The sequence below is a fragment of the Pristiophorus japonicus genome, chromosome 16 (assembly GCF_044704955.1).
Source record: "Pristiophorus japonicus isolate sPriJap1 chromosome 16, sPriJap1.hap1, whole genome shotgun sequence".
NCBI classification, from domain to species: Eukaryota; Metazoa; Chordata; class Chondrichthyes; family Pristiophoridae; genus Pristiophorus; species Pristiophorus japonicus.
In genome coordinates this window covers 15,225,268-15,242,664 of record NC_091992.1, presented here as the reverse complement: position 1 = coordinate 15,242,664, position 17,397 = coordinate 15,225,268, and the positions used below count along the sequence as shown (strand labels likewise).

General features: G+C 46.5%; 1 protein-coding gene across 2 annotated transcripts in view; it reads left to right on the top strand.

The window, feature by feature from the left end:
• cluha (clustered mitochondria (cluA/CLU1) homolog a) overlaps nucleotides 1–17,397 on the top strand; it is a 103,869-nt gene that overhangs the window by 7,891 nt on the left and 78,581 nt on the right. For both annotated transcript variants that reach the window (XM_070857032.1, XM_070857031.1), the window contains exon 2: nucleotides 13,362–13,552. In XM_070857032.1, coding sequence (XP_070713133.1) covers nucleotides 13,362–13,552 — 191 coding nt within the window. The remainder of the gene's footprint in view (nucleotides 1–13,361; nucleotides 13,553–17,397) is intronic.

Genomic DNA, 17,397 nt, shown 5'->3' with positions numbered 1-17,397 from the left:
AATGATAGAATGATTAGAGGGGAGTTTTAACCCAGAAGGAGGTGGGGGTCTGGAATTCACTGCCTGAAAGGGTGGTAGAGGCAGAAATCCCTCATCACATTTAAAAAGTATTACGTTAAACCAAGAAGCCGGGGATAACTCCCCTGCTCTTCTTCGAAATAGAGCCATGGGGATCTTTTACGTTCACCTGAGAGAGCAGACGGGGCCTCAGTTTGACGGCACCTCCGACAGTGCAGCACTCCCTCAGCACTGCACTGGAGTGTCAGCCTAGATTTTTGTGCTCCAGTCCCTGGAGTGGGTCTTGAACCCACAACCTTCTGACTCGGAGGCGGGGGTGCTACCCACTGAGCCACAGCTGACACTTAATTGCATTGTTGTAACAATACAACAGCAAGAGAAAATCCGACTCTCTTGAAACCAACTTCGAGCTGTCTATTTTTACATGACTGTACGGATGAAAATAAAATTTAATATAAGGCGGAGGGTATACCGAGGTGCTATGTATGAACCTCCCAAACTCGGTGTGCAACAGAATGCTAATATCTGGGGCCATTCCCACAGACGGATGGTGAGTCAGTGACCTCTGGTGGCGAGTGTGGGCAAGGGGTTGAGTGGGGATCAGATGCTTCTATCGGAAAGTGGGAGGAAGGGGGTTCCCCCAAACTGTACCTTTAGCACACGCCTTCCTATTGGCTCGCTCCTGTACAAGACTGGGAGCTGTTTGCCATTCTTTGTTAGGGTATGGTACGGGGCGAGGGGGAGGAGAACTTGGGAAGGGCAAAGAGTTGCTGAGGCTCCTAGAATGCTGGATTTGAATTCTGGGTGATTTGGCAGGTAAACGCACCACATGGTGTGGTGCTGAGCCATATCGAGCAGCAAGGTTCAAAGTTCAACCCCCGCTTGTTTGCTGAATTTGCTGAGCTCGACCAAAGTGCTGGCGCGGTGCCAGAATTGGCTTTGGTGTCGCTGGGATTTGGTCATCAGAGTTCAGCAGACGTCCTGCCTCGGACTGGGACCCTGTCACCTGCGTGGGGAGGGAGTACAAGATAAGGGATCATTCCGCCGCGATGGCCTCCACAGTCAACTAGCCACCTGAGGCCCGGTTTAAGCTGCGCACACACACATGCAGAAAGGCTAGATCAGTAAGGTACTGGAGGACAGCATAGAGTCCACAGCATGGAAACAGGCCACTGGGCCCAACCGGTCTACGTTGGCGACGGCAGCGGGAGTGGGGGGGTTTGGTGATTGGGAATTGTGGGGGTGTAGAAAGTTTGTGTGATTTTTCTGAGCTGTAGTTTCCTATTGAACTTTATCTTTAATTTTTTAAAAAGCAGCTGAATTTATTCTGGCCCAATTTTGTTTCAACTGAAATCTCAAATGCAAGAACCTATCTATTATATTGGTTTTCATGATCTAAAGCTGTTATTATTTGTTCAAATATAGTGGGTTAAGCAGCCAATACTTTTCCCTGTTTAAGTGCTTCTTATGTAGTTATGTTAAAGTTTCCTGTCTCTTTTTTTTGCTCTGAAGCAAAGTGTGTTGGATTTCAAAGACTTGTTTCGCATGCCACTACAAGTATTAATTCCATGACGAATAGATTTCAGGGCTGTAGGAAAGTCTGGTTGCTGTCCGGACAATGAGTTGGTTTGTATCTTCCCAACGACAGGCTAGCAGAAATGGCTCTGCAATTTTCAGCGGGCAGAAGGTGGCAGTGTGCTGGAGACGGCATTAGCCTCTCACTCAGGAGAGGGAGCTTGATTTCCAGTGTCGATTAGTATTTGTGTTTGAGCTTCCCCTAGAGGGCGAGGTTTTCTCTGTGTGTGTGCCTGTGTGTGCTGGTATGCATGTATGCATGTGGGTCTGTGTGTATGAGTGTGTCTGTCTGTCTGTCTGTCTGTGTGTGTGTGTGTGTGTGTGTGTGCATGTTAGATTGACAGAAGTTAGAAAAAGGTTAATCTGGATGGGGTGTGAATGATGGAGTAATGACCAGCTGCCATTCGAGACAAAGGGGGGGGGGAAAAAAGAAAAATATAAGATGGGGGGGGGGGGGGGGGGGGGGGGGGAAAGGGAGCCAGAGGTCATGCTCTGAAATTGTTGAACTCGATGTTGAGTCCAGAAGGCTGTAAAGTGCCTAAACGAAAGATGAAGTGCTGTTCCTCAAGCTTGCGTTGAGCTTCATTGGAACAGTACAGCAGTCCAAGGACAGAGATATCCGAGTAGGAGTGGAGAATTAAAGTGACAGGCGACCGGAAGCTCAGGGTCACACTTACGGACTGTGAACAGAGGTGTTCAGCAAAGCAGTCACCCAATCTTGGGGAGACCACATCATGAGCAGCAAATACAGTATACTAAATTGAAAGAAGTACAAGTAAATCGCTGTTTCGCCTGAAAGGAGTATTTGGGGCCCTGGATAGTGGAAAGGGAGGAGGTAAAAGGGCAGGTGTTGTATCTCCTGCACGGAAAGGTGCCGTGGGAAGGGGAGGGGATGCTGGGGGTGACTGCAGTCACTACTACGCCATTCACACTCCATCCACATTAACCTTTTTCTCACCTCTATCATTATCATTACCATTTCAGTTCGGGCCATCATTCCTTTTGTCTCTCTAATCTCTCCTGCTTTCCACCCTATCACAGATCTTCCCTTTTGTTCTTTCTTCCCCTCCCCCTTTCAGTGCTTAAGAATGTGCTCTTTTCGAATATTCGGCAGTTCTGACGAAGGGTCGTTGACCCGAAACGTTAACTCTGTTTTTCTCTCCATGGATGCTGCCTGACTTGCTGAGATTACCAGCGTTCTCTGTTTTTATTTCAGATTCCGGCATCCGCAGTATTTTGCTTTTGTATTCGAGCATTGAGAGAGATGGGTGGGGGGAAGTAGGGGAGGGGAGGGGAGGGAGGGGGCTGGGGGGAGAGGGAGGGGTGGGAGGGGAGCAAGAGGATGAAAAAGCAAAAACAAGGAAGCCAGGAGGTAATGTACCAAGAGGCAGATTTATACTATTTAACATTTGTTACTTAGTGCAGTCATTTTATTTGCTTTTTTTTCCAAATCAGCAAACAAGATTGCAGCAGACCTGAAATCTCCAGCCAGCTGAAGCTAGTGAATTTTTCTGTACCCCTTTGATGTGGTATTGGCCTGATCTCTCTCTAGCATGTTTCAGATAACTGATTACGTTGTTATTGGCTAAAGTAAGACCTCCTCACTGTCCTTCTGTTGCCCTGCATTTGGAACTCATCACTGTGCTTTGTGAACTTTTAAAATTTGTTGAATACTGGAGTCTGATGATTTATTGAGATCCAGATTTTTATACTATAGCGGTTTAACTTTTTTCCCTCTGGCTTGCAAGGAGTCCATTTTCCTTCAGTTTTTTTTATTGTTCCCTGGGTGTCACTGGCAAGGCCAGGCATTTATTGGCCATCCATAATTGCCCTTGAGAAGATGGTGGTGAGCCGCCGCCTTGAACCGCTGCAGTCCGTGTGGTGAAGGTGCTCCCACATTGCTGTTAGGGAGGGAGTTCCAGGATTTGGACCCAGCGACGATGAAGGAACGTTGATATACTTCCAAGTCAGGATGGTGTGTGACTTGGAGGGGAACTTTGAGGTGATGGTGTTCCCATGCACCTGCTACCCTTGTCCTTATAGGTGGTAAAGGTCGCAGGTTTGGGAGGTGCTGTTGATGAAGCCTTGGCGAGTTGCTGCAGTGCATCTTGTAGATGGCACACACTGCTCATCGATTTCCCCATACCCCTCCCCTTCACTAACGGCATGACTTGATTTAAATACAGTATTTGCTGAGAGAATGAGCTTTTATTTTTTTCTGTAATATCAGGGGGCTTTTTTAAAAAAATCAATAAACACGAGAGGATTTTGGATTATTTCCAGTTCTCGTATTTTCAAACTCTTTGCCAGTTTCATATTTCTGTGATAGCGATGATGTGCAACTTAATCCAGCCTTGGTAAAGGTTCTTCTCCCATTGTGGTTCCATATAAAAGGCTTGTGTTCTGGCCCAGCGCAGATCCAAGCGGAGGCTGGGTGCGTTCGAGCAGCCCTCCAGTAACAGGACTCCCGAGGAAGTGCTGCTTTTGACATTTTCTCAGAGCCGGTGCCAGTAAAGGCATTGAATTGGGCTACTTGGTATGGATATCACATCTGAACGGCCTTTCTTCGAGTAAGGCCTGTGAGGTTGCCTGAATTCTTTTAACAATGCGTGTCGCTGCAACCTTTTCTGGACCACGCTATTTTTTTTTCCCCCTAAACGAATGCTGTGCAGCTATGAGCTGTCTGCCGTTGCAGCTACAAAGTATTGCTGCTGGTTTTTTTTTTTACAGAGAACCGGGACATTTCCATCGAGGCTGGTGTCCTTGATACCTTTCTCCTTGAAGAGATGGGAAGGGTTTTAGCATGAGAGAAATCTGTTTGGAGGCACGTGGGCAGCTTGGCAGCTGCTATAAAAGTTTTTTTTAGGCCACTGGAAATATTTGGCTAGGCTTTGTGACGATTCAGACCTTCACTGTCTTTTATTCCCCAGCCCCTGCCTCTCCGAGCTCTCAGTGTAGGCTACTGCTAGGAGAACTAGGTGAACTGAATCCATTCTGGACACTGCACGGACAACCTTTTCCTGTCTCGCTCGCTCGTGTTTTGTTTTTTGGCACCACTACCAAGATCTTGCCTCAGTGGCCGACTGTCCAGTCATGGGGAACACTATCTTTGCTTGCTGCAGGCTTTTGACCGACTTGATCCTGCGGCGACAGCCACAAGAGTTGTGCGACGAGCGCTCACCGCTGTTGTCGGGCTCACGGACAGAGTGCTGCCTTGCACCTTCTGACTTCACCGTCCCGGTTAAAACTGAGCCCGGTAAAAGTGTGTCTGCGGGGCCGCCTGTGCAAGGTTACCCTGACATTATCTTGAGCAGCACCATAAGCAGCCCGAGGAGCAATAAACCTCCAACTTTTGGCAGCGCTGCCTTGCAGACGCCAGCTCCCGATAGCGTTGGCAGAGACTGGGCTTTATCAGGGCAGAAGGACGGTGCTTTGAATAGTGGGACGGGCCTGGCAGCTCAGAAGCGTGCATCTTCTACATCCGACGACCTTCCCTCTGCCCTTGAAGAGATTGCCAAACAGGTGAAAGGTCGTGGCTGCCAGCCTCAACTTTGGCGTGCTCGGGGACAGTCAGAGAACTCTGATTGCTGCGCAGACAACAGATTGTGTTGTGGAGAGAGTCCGATGGAAATAGCTGGCACGACAGATGTGGGACAGCGAGATATTGGCCAGGATTCATCAAGTGAACCCGTGAGCTGTGACCAGGAATGTGATTTTGTTCAATTCGCGCAGCAAGGTGGCGCAAGTTTCCAATTAAAAAATGCCGTGCCAGAGAAGTCGGTTGCCGAAGGTGACTGTGACCCTCGGACAAGAGGTGACGTCGTCGGTCGCTCAGTGCCCCGTTCCCTGACCCCTGAGTTATTGACGGCCACCATCGTGAATCCCTGCCCCGAAGGTGCACAGGCTGCGAATGAAACACTGGGAAAGCAGGGGGGTTTGGCTCCGGAGAGAAACGTCAGCAGCGCGAAAGGGCAAGGAGAGCTCCCAGGCCGAAACGCTGCTGACGTGCTGCCCGCCGGCCAGCCCCCACGCTCCCTGGGCCTCCCAGTCGCCTCGGAGGGTTGTGAAGCCTCGAGGGGGCCGGGCCAATGCGAAAACCTGGGGAAGAGAAGGAAGAAGAGGCGGCTCCTGGATTCCGAGTCAGGTGGCTATGGAGAAGGCGACGCGGAGAAAGGGAAATAAAAGAAAGCCTCTCCCGCCTTTGTTGAGACAGGCTGTCTAATTATATTAATTGTGCAGCTGAGTCTGGGTGATGTTGGTTGGCAGTGATGGCATTGGCCATGACCAATTATTCAGTGTTGAGTTTGACAGCTTTTAATTATTTTCTTGCACTATGGTAGCACATTTTAACCCCTCGTGGACTGAATTCCTTCCCCCTCCCTTCCCCCTGTCTTCAAACCTTACACAAGTATTCTGCTCCCAGCTCCTGCTGATGTAGTTCCAGGAAGTATATGACAGCAAAATCTTAGTGGAGGAATATAAGGAAGACCGGAGCTCTCCGATCGGTGCATTCACACCCCATCTTTCAGCAGGGATTGCATTGCAAAGATTGTGTGTGAAACGGGGTCTGTGGTAAATGGAAGCTCCCCTGACTCAGATCAGCCATGACCTTATTGAATGGCGGAGCAGGCTCAAGGGGCCAAATGGCCTATTCCTGCTCCTAAAAGAAAGACTTGCATTTATATAGCGCTTTTCACGACCACCGGACGCCTCAAAGCGCTTAACAGCGAATGAAGTACTTTGAGTGTAGTCACTGTTGTAATGTAGGAAACACAGCAGCCAATTTGCGCACAGCAAGCTCCCACAAACAGCAATCTGATGATAACCAGATAAACTGTTTTTTTTTGTTATGTTGATTGAGGGATAACTATTGACCAGGACACCGGGGATAACTCCCCTGCTTTTCTTTGAAATAGTGCCATGGGATTTTTTTTACGTCCACTTGAGAGAGCAAACGGGGCTTTGTCATTCAAAAGACGGCACCTCCGACAGTGGAGCACTCCCTCAGCACTGCACTGGGAGTGTCAGCCTAGATTTTTGTGCTCAAGTCCTTGAAGTGGGACTTGAACCCACAACCTTCTGTCTCAGAATTCTTATGACTCTCTGACCCAACACTTGCGGGCCTCCGACTCCAGTGTAAATGTGGGTACGCTTCCGGCCTCCAAAGGGCAACGTTTCAGCATGACTAGGCGAGTCTTGGTGATCCCAGAGACCAGTGCTCCTTTGCTTGTCCCTCCTGGGATAAAGCTAAAAATAATCTTTCCTGCCTCCAGATGTTGGGTCACATCGTCGCAATACACATCCCCCCCCCCTCCCCCAATAAGCTCTGATCAGACTTTGGTGGTGCCTGGGTTAATGGAGCCTCCCAAGCTGAGGCATAGCGCTCACCATTCTATTGATGGAGAGGTTTGAATGCACCCTCGGTGACTGATTCATCTTGCTAAATGGGAGAAGTGGTCTGTTTCTGGTCATCAAAGGGTTAATGTTTGAGTTTGTTTTGGGGAATAGATTGCTATAATTTTGAAGGAAGCACTGGAGCTACAATTAGCCAAAAGCCCTGTCATGGGTGAATTTTACATGTTGATCAACTGCTGTTCCACTGGCCCAGGAATGGATGCAGATGTCAGTGATAATGGGTTCCGTTCACACCCACCCCAAGTCGGAAAAAAAAATCAGCCACATAACTTCTCTCTAGTACCCCAAGTTAATCCCGACTTAAAGTGCTATGAAAAGCATTGCACGATTAAGTATTGTAATGTATTTGCTTCATGGGTTCCTTGTTTAAGAATTCATAGCAACACGTTGCCATTAAGAACTAATTGATTTATTAACAAAAGGTTTAACAATCCCACTACACGTTACCAGTTCATCCACAAGGCTCACAACTGCATACCTCATCGTGGATAACCTAGACACAATTGACTGGGGTTTTATTGAGTCTTGTGAACATCACGTGACGGGCTAAGCCACTCACAATGCAACAGCTCTACAACTCTTTTTGCAAAACAAAATGAAACAGTTAAATCAAGTGCCCCCTGATCTGGGGGACACTCCAAACATTATTCAAGGCCCTTTTTTGGGGTTTTTTTTGGCACTAAATCCTAAATTTTACAAGTGCCCCCTATAAAAGGGGAGGGGGACACTAAAACCGGCAATTAAAACAAATTAAACTTTAAAACATATAAAATCAAATTAAAATTTGGTTGCCGGGGGTAACGATGCACTCCAGTCCCTCCGGTGCCCACCTCTCGCGGAAGGCCGCGAGCGTACCGGTGGACATCACGTGCTCCATCTCCAGGGACACCCTGGCTTGGATGTAAGCGCGGAAGAGAGGCAGGCAGTCGGGCTGAACGACCCCCTCGACCGCCCACTGCCTGGACCGGTTGATGGCCCCCTTGGCCGTGCCCAGGAGCAGTCCTACGAGGAGGCCCTCGGACCTACCCGCTCCCCTCCACACAGGGTGCCCAAAGGCCAGGAGCGTGGGACTGAAGTGCAGCCAGAAATTGAGGAGCAGCCCCTTTAAATAATGGAACAGGGGCTGCAACCTCACACACTCCATAAAAACATGGAACACGGACTCTTCCAGGTCGCAGAAATTGCAGGCGGCCTGGGAGCCCGTGAGGAACAGCTCTACAAACCCGTGAGCATACTCACAGGTGCATACATTATAAGGATTATATACTGCAATCCTAGAGTGATACAGCACTGAAGGAGGCCAGTTGACCCAGTGTGCCTCTGCCAGCTCTTTGTTCGAGCTATCCAATTAGTCCCACTCCCTGTTTTTTCCCCAAAGCCCTGCAAATCTCCCCCTTTATTTATCCAATTCTCTTTTGAAAATTACTATTGAATCTGCTTCCAGATCATCATAACTGTCTGCATAAAATATTTTCACCTCCCGTTGCCTCTAGTTCTTTTGCCAATTACCTTAAATCTATGTCCTCTGGTTACTGACCCTTCTGCCAGTTTCTCCTTATTTACTCTCATCAAAACCCTTTATAATGTTGATCACCGCTCAACAAATCTCCCCTTAACCTCCCTAAGGAGAACCATTCCAGCTTCTCTCGTCTCCAGATAACTGGAGTCCTGCATCCCTGGTACCATTCTAGTAAATGTCTCCTGCTCTCTCCAAGCCTTGGTCATTCTTCAAGTGTGGTGCCCAGAATTAGCCACGATATTCCAGCTGGGGTTTTTTAACAGCCACTTTCAACTTGTTCTGCCACTTTCAAAAGATTTGTGTACATACACCCTCAGGTTTCTCTTCCTGCAGCCCCCCCCCCCATCCCCCTTTAAAATTGTACCATTTAGCTTATATTGCGCCTCATTCTTCCAACCAAAATGAATCACTTCACACTTCTTTGTTTTAAGTTTTGTCTGCCACGCGTCTGCCCATTTCATCAGCCTGTGTGTCCTCCTGAAGTCTGTTACTGCATTTCCACATAATACTTTACATTTTTACATTGTAAAACCTAACCTATTTGTAGATTATTGGAAGCTCTGAAATTCTAGAGCAAAATTACAAATTTTACACTTTTTATAGTTTTAAAAACAAATCTGATGTTTTGTTGGGTGCAACTTTGCCTCTCAATGTTCAGTTTCACATTGTTTTTGAAGCGTTTTTTTTTTGTGACCAAATGGGTAGCTGATCAGTCGGGTCCTGTGGTGAATGCTGCCCTTTGTGGGACCTGTTCCCCACTGTAAGTGGTCTGTGGCTGGTATTGGCCATTTCACAGTGACATTTTATGGCGACCAGTTGTTGTAGCCTCTAACAGAGGCAAAAATGGGGCATGTTCACAGATCATTAAATGCCTGTTGGGAAGTTTTCTCCAAGTGTGGTAGCTACCTCACGTGTAATCCTTTAACGCTTTGTGCTGAAAGCGAAGGTACGTCCACTTCAGAACTGACCTTAAAAACAGAGAATGCTGGAAATCTCAGTGGGTCAGACAGCATCTGCGGAGAGAGAGAAACAGAGTTAATGTTTCAGGTCGGTTTCTCTCTCCACAGATGCTGCCTGACCTGCTGAGATTTCCAGCATTTTCTGTTTTTATTTCAGATTCCAGCATCCGCAGTATTTTGCTTTTGTATCAGAACCGGCCTGTTGTCTGCAGGTAGACGCACTGCGCGACACTTGTGCGTTTAAACACATTCTCCAAGGAAGGCTGAAAGATGATAAACTGGGATTGGCACTTTCCATGTGAAATTTTCACACTTTAACTCACAAATTACTCTTTTGTATATCGGGATTATTGTGCCCATCAGATTGTCAGACGCTGATTTTTAGAGTAGAAATATAGAGATGGGAGTGTTCAATGTTGACACCATGATTCCTTGTGTGTTGCTCTGAAGTAATACTTTTACTGACACACATACTGCCTTGATCCAAAATGTAAAAAAAAAATTCTTATGCATAAATCGCACTTCTTCTCGGATCTTGAGTCACTTGTGTTTACCATCAGTTGTGTGCCTCTCGTATAAAAATGCTTCGCTATCTAACATTTCCTTAAATGTTACTAGTGCAAGTTCCGTTAACTGTAGTGAAGGCATACAAGGACAGGCATTCATCAGTAAGAATCAGTAGCTGTTGGGTATCTGGGTCACTAAATGTGTAAAACTATGGCGTATGTCCTGGGTTTCATGGTATCTCTCGGCTGTCCCAGTTTGTTTGTTCATACTGCCTGCCAATTAATCTCCAGTCCTTCTGACGAATTCCTGTGTTTTCATGTCCTCCCTGTCTTAGTCCTCTCCAAACTTGAGCGAGTAACAATTGTTGAGACTTGTAGAATAGAGGCGCTGTTACACTAGAGGAGTGCATTTCCACTCGATTGGCTGTGAAAGAAAGAACTTGTATTTATAAGGCATCTTGCAACAGTCTCCAGATATCCCAAAGCACTTTACAACCAAGGGATTAAAGTGCAGTCACTGGTATAGGCAAATACAGCAGATATTAATGCACGAATAGCAAATAAGACCGAGTTAGTCAGTTGTCCTGGTAGAGGGAGGAATGTTGGTCAGGGCACCTGGAGAACTACATGCTGCTCTTCAAAATAGTGCTGTGGGATCTTTCTATGCAGTTTGGGCTTGGTTTAACATCTCCTTAAGGGCTGAACCCAGGAAAGAAAGTGATCCATAAAAGAAAGACTTACATTTATATAGCACCTTTTCACGCCCTCAGGATGTCCCAAAGCGCTTTACAGCCAATGAAGTACTACAGCATTGTAGTCACTGTTGTAATGTAGAAAATGCAGCAGCCAATTTGCTCACAGCAAGCTCCCACAAACACCAGTGTGATAATGACCAGATAATCTGTAATAGTGATGATGATCGAGGGATAACTCCCCTGCTCTTCTTCGAAATAGCGCTATGGGATCTTTTATGTCCACCTGAGAGGGCAGACAGGGCCTCGGTTTAACGTCTCATCCAAAAGATGGAAACTGCTGGATTGCTGGGCTCTTGACAACGGTTTCATTAATGTCCTTCAGAGAAGGGAACCTGCCAAAGCTAATGCAGTACCACACTAGCTGACTCTGAAATGGCCTGGCCAGGCAGGGTAAGTCAGGATGGGCGACATGGACAAATTTTAAGAAATTCAATACGGAACCATAACCTGCAATATTTTACCTGTTCTGTTGATTATTTTGAGGAAGAAAAACCTTGATTTATAAATTAAATCTTGTGCGCTGGGTGGGATATCGCTTCTGAGTTGGCACTGTCATTTGATGTGTTGATGAAAGTTGTCATTGGGGTGGTGGTGTCATGTATTTGCTTCATGGGTTCTTTGCTTAAGAATTCATAGCAACACATTGAGAACGAGTTGGTTTATTAAAAAAGGTTTAACAATCACACTACACATTACCCGTTCATCCACCAGGCTCACAACCACCTGTCTCAATGTAGATCCCCCGAACCCAACTGGCTGGGGTTTTATTGAGTCTTATGAACATCACACGACACGACTGGCTAAGCCACTCACAACTCAACAGCTCTGCAACTATTTTACAAACCTGTGAGCATACATTGCAGATAACATCTGCTCAATCCGACCAGTCGTGTTGCACCCATCCATGTGGTGCATCTTTTCTACATCTCTATTAATACTTTAATAAATTGGTAAGCAAGTTGTTTGAAAGAATTATGTTATGAAGAGTTACGGGATTGAAATTGTAATACCTACATCTGTAACTCTGGGAGTGATTCCTTATAAAAGACTAACTGGCATGCCATTTCCTGCTCGGGATGCTCACTTGGGGCTTGATTTTTGTTGGACTTTGTAGTTATTCCCTCTTTATTCTCTTCCTTTTCCCTTCCCCGACCACACCACTACACAGATATATGACACTTTTTTTTTTTTTGCTTCTATTGTAATCTATTTTGTTGTGAAAAGAAAGGCTTGCATTTATATATCACCTTTTCAGGACATCAGGATGTTTCAATGTGCTTTACAGCCAATGACATACATTTGAAGCGTAGTCACTGTTGTAACGTGGGAAATGTGGCAATCATTTTGTGCACAGCAAGCTCCCACAAACAAACAATGTGCTAATGACCAGTTAATCTGTGTACTATATGTTGGTTAAGGGATAAATATTAGCGAGGACACTGTGGAGAGACCCCCTGCCCTTTGAGATAGCACCATTGGATCTTTTACGTCCATCTTGAGAGAGCAGACGGGGCCTCGGTTTATCATCTGATCTGAAAGACGGTACCTCTGACAGTGCAGCACTCCCTCAGCACTGTACTGGAGTGTCAGCCTAGATGTTGTCTCTGGAGCGGGATTTCAAAGCTTCTGTTTCTGAGGCAAGAGTGTTACCCATTGAGCCATGACACAGACAGGAGGAAGAAATGTTACTGTATCCCCCGAAATGAAATATTTTTATGAAGTGTCAATTTCAGGGTAATGTGACCTCGAAAGTAATTGGTGGCAATCAGATAATCTTAGTCCATGACAAAGGAGTTTTGTTTGCCCCTTGAACGTGCTGACTCGTATTGGAGTTTAGTTCCTTGAGTTCTGGGAGACATCGAGTACTTCACTCAAGGAGCCATTCTTTGGTGCGTCAGCCTTGGACATTGAGCATGCTATTTTAACATGACGGTCATTGAAGCTGAGCCCAATCTTGACCTCACCTGATGTCTGGTGTGGTCTGTGCACTTCACAGACCAGTCTGGAGAATTCCTTTTTGTTACCCAGGTTCTGCAACAATGATTTGGAAGAGTACTAATGTTTATTTAAAAAAAAATATTTGCTCAGCTGAAGTGGTTTGCCTTGGGAGAACCATTTTTCAACTGTTCTGTATTTAAGTTGACTTTTCTCCCCTTCTCCATAATCACCTCCCAACAGGTGGTTAGCGCCAGTGTTCCCTTAAGCTGCGCGGCCGTGCAGCGCACTGGAGGTTCTACACAGGCCGCTCAGCGGCTTTCCAATGGATAAACCACCCATGTGCGAAAGTTTGAATTGAGTGCGTGGCCGCCAAAAAACTTTTGCGGGACCTTTGACTGGCGCCCAAAGTGCTGTATGCTGCTCTTCAGCTAAGTGAGCATGCTTGTTTCTACTACTTTGCAACTAGTTGTTGAGGGAATGGCCTAAGACCGTTCTTTGTCCTGATGATTAGGGTGGGCTTGCTTAATGGACACCCAAGTTCTATTGCTCCTACTGTTACTGAGAGCCTCTTTGCCAGTGATGATGATGCATTTGGTTGCTTGGCCTCAGTAACTTAGTTACTGGAACTGTTGAGGGAGTTGTGTATTTTTCCTCATCCCTTCTGTTTTGTTCGCAGGCCATTCATCAGGCATGCCATTGGTCAACGGGGATGGTGGACATAACCATTCAGAGGCAGAGAACCACAATGAGGGGGATGATGGCGAGACTCATGTGGATGATAGCAATGAACAAGAAGTAATCGTCATCCAGGATACTGGTTTCACCGTCAAGATGCACGCCCCTGGGATAGAACCGTTCGATCTGCAGGTTAGTGCGATAACGGTTCATGCTCCGAGTTCAGTTGGCTTTGAAGGACTGCATTTGGGTTTCATGTGCGCTCTTGTTAACTGTTAAACCTGTGCCTTTTAGCGGTGTCTTACCTCTCTGTGGCCTTTTTCCAACTTTTCTTGCAGTTTTAAGGAGGGGATAAAAAACCCAGCAAGGATGGAAATTTGAAAGACAGAATATTCTAGAAATACATAGCAAGCCTGTGACCCAGCTTATGAAAAGAATCATAGAAGTTTACAGCACGGAAGGGGGTCATTTCGGCCCATCGTGTCCGCTCCAGCCGACAAAGAGCTATCCAGCCTAATCCCACTTTCCAGCTCTTGGTCCATAGCCCTGCAGGTTATGGCACTTCAGGTGCACATCCAAGTACTTTTTAAATATGGTGAGGGTTTCTGCCTCTACCACCCTTTCAGGCAGTGAGTTCCAGACCCCCACCACCCTCTGGGTGAAACAATTTCCCCTCAAATCCCCTCTAAACCTCCTACCAAAATCCTTTAAATCTATGACCCCCCCCCCCCCTCTCTGCCAAGGGCAATAGGTCCTTCCTATCCACTCTATTCAGGTCCCTCGTAATTTTATATACCTCAAAAAGGTCTCCCCTCAGCCGCCTCTGTTCCAAAGAAAACAACCCCAGCCTATCCAATCTTTCCTCATAGCTAAAATTCTCCAGTCCAGGCAACATCCTCGTAAATCGCCTCGGTACCCTCTCTAGTGCAATCGCATCTTTCCTGTACTCTAGCTGTGGCCGAACTCATATTGTATACAGTTCAAGCATAACTTCCCTGCTCTTGTATTCTAATAAAGTCAAGAAAGCATTGAGGAATTGTGCCCAATAAGGACCTTGCTGGTTTTTCACCGGTTAATGAACTCACCATTTGAATCTTTTCAAATGTGCGCGTTTAGCAACACTGGGACAACATTTTCAAGGTTGTGAAATGTCCCGGTGAGCTTCACCAAAGGAGAGGTAGGTGGACACTGCGGAGTTACGGGGAAGTGGTGAAAGGTCGGTTTTTTGAGGAGGCTTTTGAAGATGGAGATAGATAACGGGAATGTTTGAGAAGAGGATTTGAGTGGTGGGTAAGGTTGGCTGGCTGCTCTTTCACCGACTGAGTGCCATAGCAGACCACCACTGGAGAAGGGAAGGGAATGAGCTGGGAAGTCGGAGGGATTTTGGAACAAGTTTTTCCTGTGAGAAAATTGCACCGTTGGCATTAGTTTTGTTTTCAGAGTCCTTGGCTTTTTTGTTGTCGGTCAGCTATATTTGATTTGGCAACAGATCGAGTGATCCTTGGGACCCACCTGCAGGTTTTAACTTGAGACTGGTTTCCGGTTTCATTTGGGTTAAGAAATGGTCAGAAAGAAAGACTTGCATTTATATAGCATCTTTCATGACCACAGGACGTCCCAAAGTGCTTTACAGCCAATGATGTACCTTCTGAAGTGTAGTCGCTATTATAATGCAGGAAACGCGGCAACCAATTGCGCACAGCAAGCTCCCACAAGCAGCATTGTGATAATGATCAGGTAATGTATTTTTTTGTAATGTAGATTGAGGGATAAATATTGGCCAGGGCACTAAGGATACCCCTGCTCTTCTTTCGAAATAATGCCATGGGATCTTTTACGTCCACCGGAGAGAGCAACAGGACCTCGGTTTAATGTAATTTTACACCTTCTGAAGATTCTTCTGACCCCCATGACTTGGTAGGTAAAGACATTTGTTGGGCGTCAATTGGGTCCTGAAATGCCAGAGTTGTTTCCTGGCCTATGCTGAATTGGCTGCTCCCTCTCCCTGCCAGGTGAGGTGTTACAATTGGTCTCAGCGGCCTGGAGCTAGGGAAGGGAAAACATCAACTGGGGCTGAGCGACCCATAGTGCAGACAGCACCGGTACGGATATTGTGCAATGGACATGGCTTGGCTGTGGTGCCCCCGGCAGTCGAATAACCCTGGAGACGCACTATCTCGGCCCATTGATGAAGATTAGCCATTTGGGTAAAACACCGTCTGGTAGTATAGCTACCTTTTTTTTTAAAAAGAGCCACACCCTGAGGTAAGGAGAAAATTGGAAAGGGGAGGAGTGATTGGGGGTGGGGAATTGAGTCAGGAGATATGACGTGACAGGAGAATTTTATATTTTCCTGTAGTGTAGTTTGAGGTCTAGATCTCCAGTTTTCTTTACCAGTACTTCTGATCTTCACATTGTGCAGTTGGTGACTGCGATCGGTAAGAACTGTGAGTGTAGAGTGCAGGTCAACACCATTTTATGTAAACAAAATGCCTAGTTCAGGATGTTGCACCATGGTTATAAAAATGTAACTAGTTTGACGTATTTTCCCCCTCCTTTCTCTCTCCTCCCTGCTTCTGTGCTCTTGAAGGTGCTGGGGTATAGTTCTACCGATCTGGCTGCCCTCCAGTACTTGAATAAAGTGGTATGCCAGCTGGCTGTTTGACTGTGGAGACCATCGCAGCCATGTCTGATTCTGTCCTTTCCTAACATCCACACTGCACCTCGCAGCAGGAGTGTGAACCGCGGGTGTCCACAGTACTCCAGGCGTGATCTAACCAGGGCTTTGTACAGCTACAGCATAACTTCTTCCCCCGTTTTTCTTCTAGTCCTCCAGTCATAAAGACCAGCATTCCATTGGCCATTTTGATTAGTTTCTGTACCTGAAAAGACTGAGATGGAAAAATAAAGTTCCTTTTCAGCCCGTCTCCCAGTGTTCAGATTAAATGATCCTTCATCACATTGCATACAGCAAGGTCCTGCAAAGCGGTCGCCATGTTTGCCTATAAAACGAGTGACTATACTTCGAAAAAAGAATCAATTATGCGGCACTTCAGGGCACCCTGCGAATGCGAGAGACTGCATCAGTACAAGTTTTGCTCTTTCTTTTCCACACCCTGAAATCCCACTTGCACATCGAGTCATCGGGGGGTATCTATACGTGGATGGGAGTTCGAAAAGTGATGGTTGTGAGAGCGAGTGTTCAGACGCTAGCACTTGATTGAGTTGGGGCCCGCAGGCCCAAACTTGCATCTTCACAGGGGTGTTTTTCCAGTTTCCGCGTGGTGTTTCCCCGGGGAACGTGAGAGGAAGCAACACAGCAGATGCTGCTGATGCAACTCCTGAAACTATTTAGTGATATTGGCAAAAGCTTGGGGGATGATGCAATGGCATAAAAAGACTGAGATTGAAAGATCAAATTCCTTTTTACCCCGTTTCCTACAGTGCAACAGAGACTACACTCTAAAAGTACTTCATTGGCTGTGAAGCGATTTGACATGTCCAGTGGTTGTGAAATGCGCTATATAAATCCAAGTCTTTCGGTTTTTATTGCAAAAAAACAGTGGAAGAACTGAAACTTAAAATCCCTTGAAGGGTCTTCCATTGAGTTAGAGTTGGAGATTTTGCCTGTGGATTAATTTTGGGTGCATTATTTGTCCTAACTGAATTGCAGCCATTTCTCTGATTGGCTCTCCATTATCACATGACCTATTGCTGATTGGTCCTCTTGGAGGATAAGCCACACCCTGAAGTTTCTCTGGAATGTGTGAATGGAACCGCCCAGCCTAACTTTACACATTGTAACAAGATCCACTTTGACTTCAGAAGTCAGAAAGGACTTTGTCTTGTGGGATCCCTCCCGCAGCCAAAGTCCCTTACCCCAGCGCAAGTGCATCCCTCCCCCAGCCAAAGTGCCTTACCCAGTCTCTCTCCCGGATCGTTAACAGTTTTATTGGGTATGAAGTGAATAGTGACAGTGACGTGACTTCTGGACTGTAACGATGTCCCTTGTAGAGGGTTGTAAGAATGTGAACTGT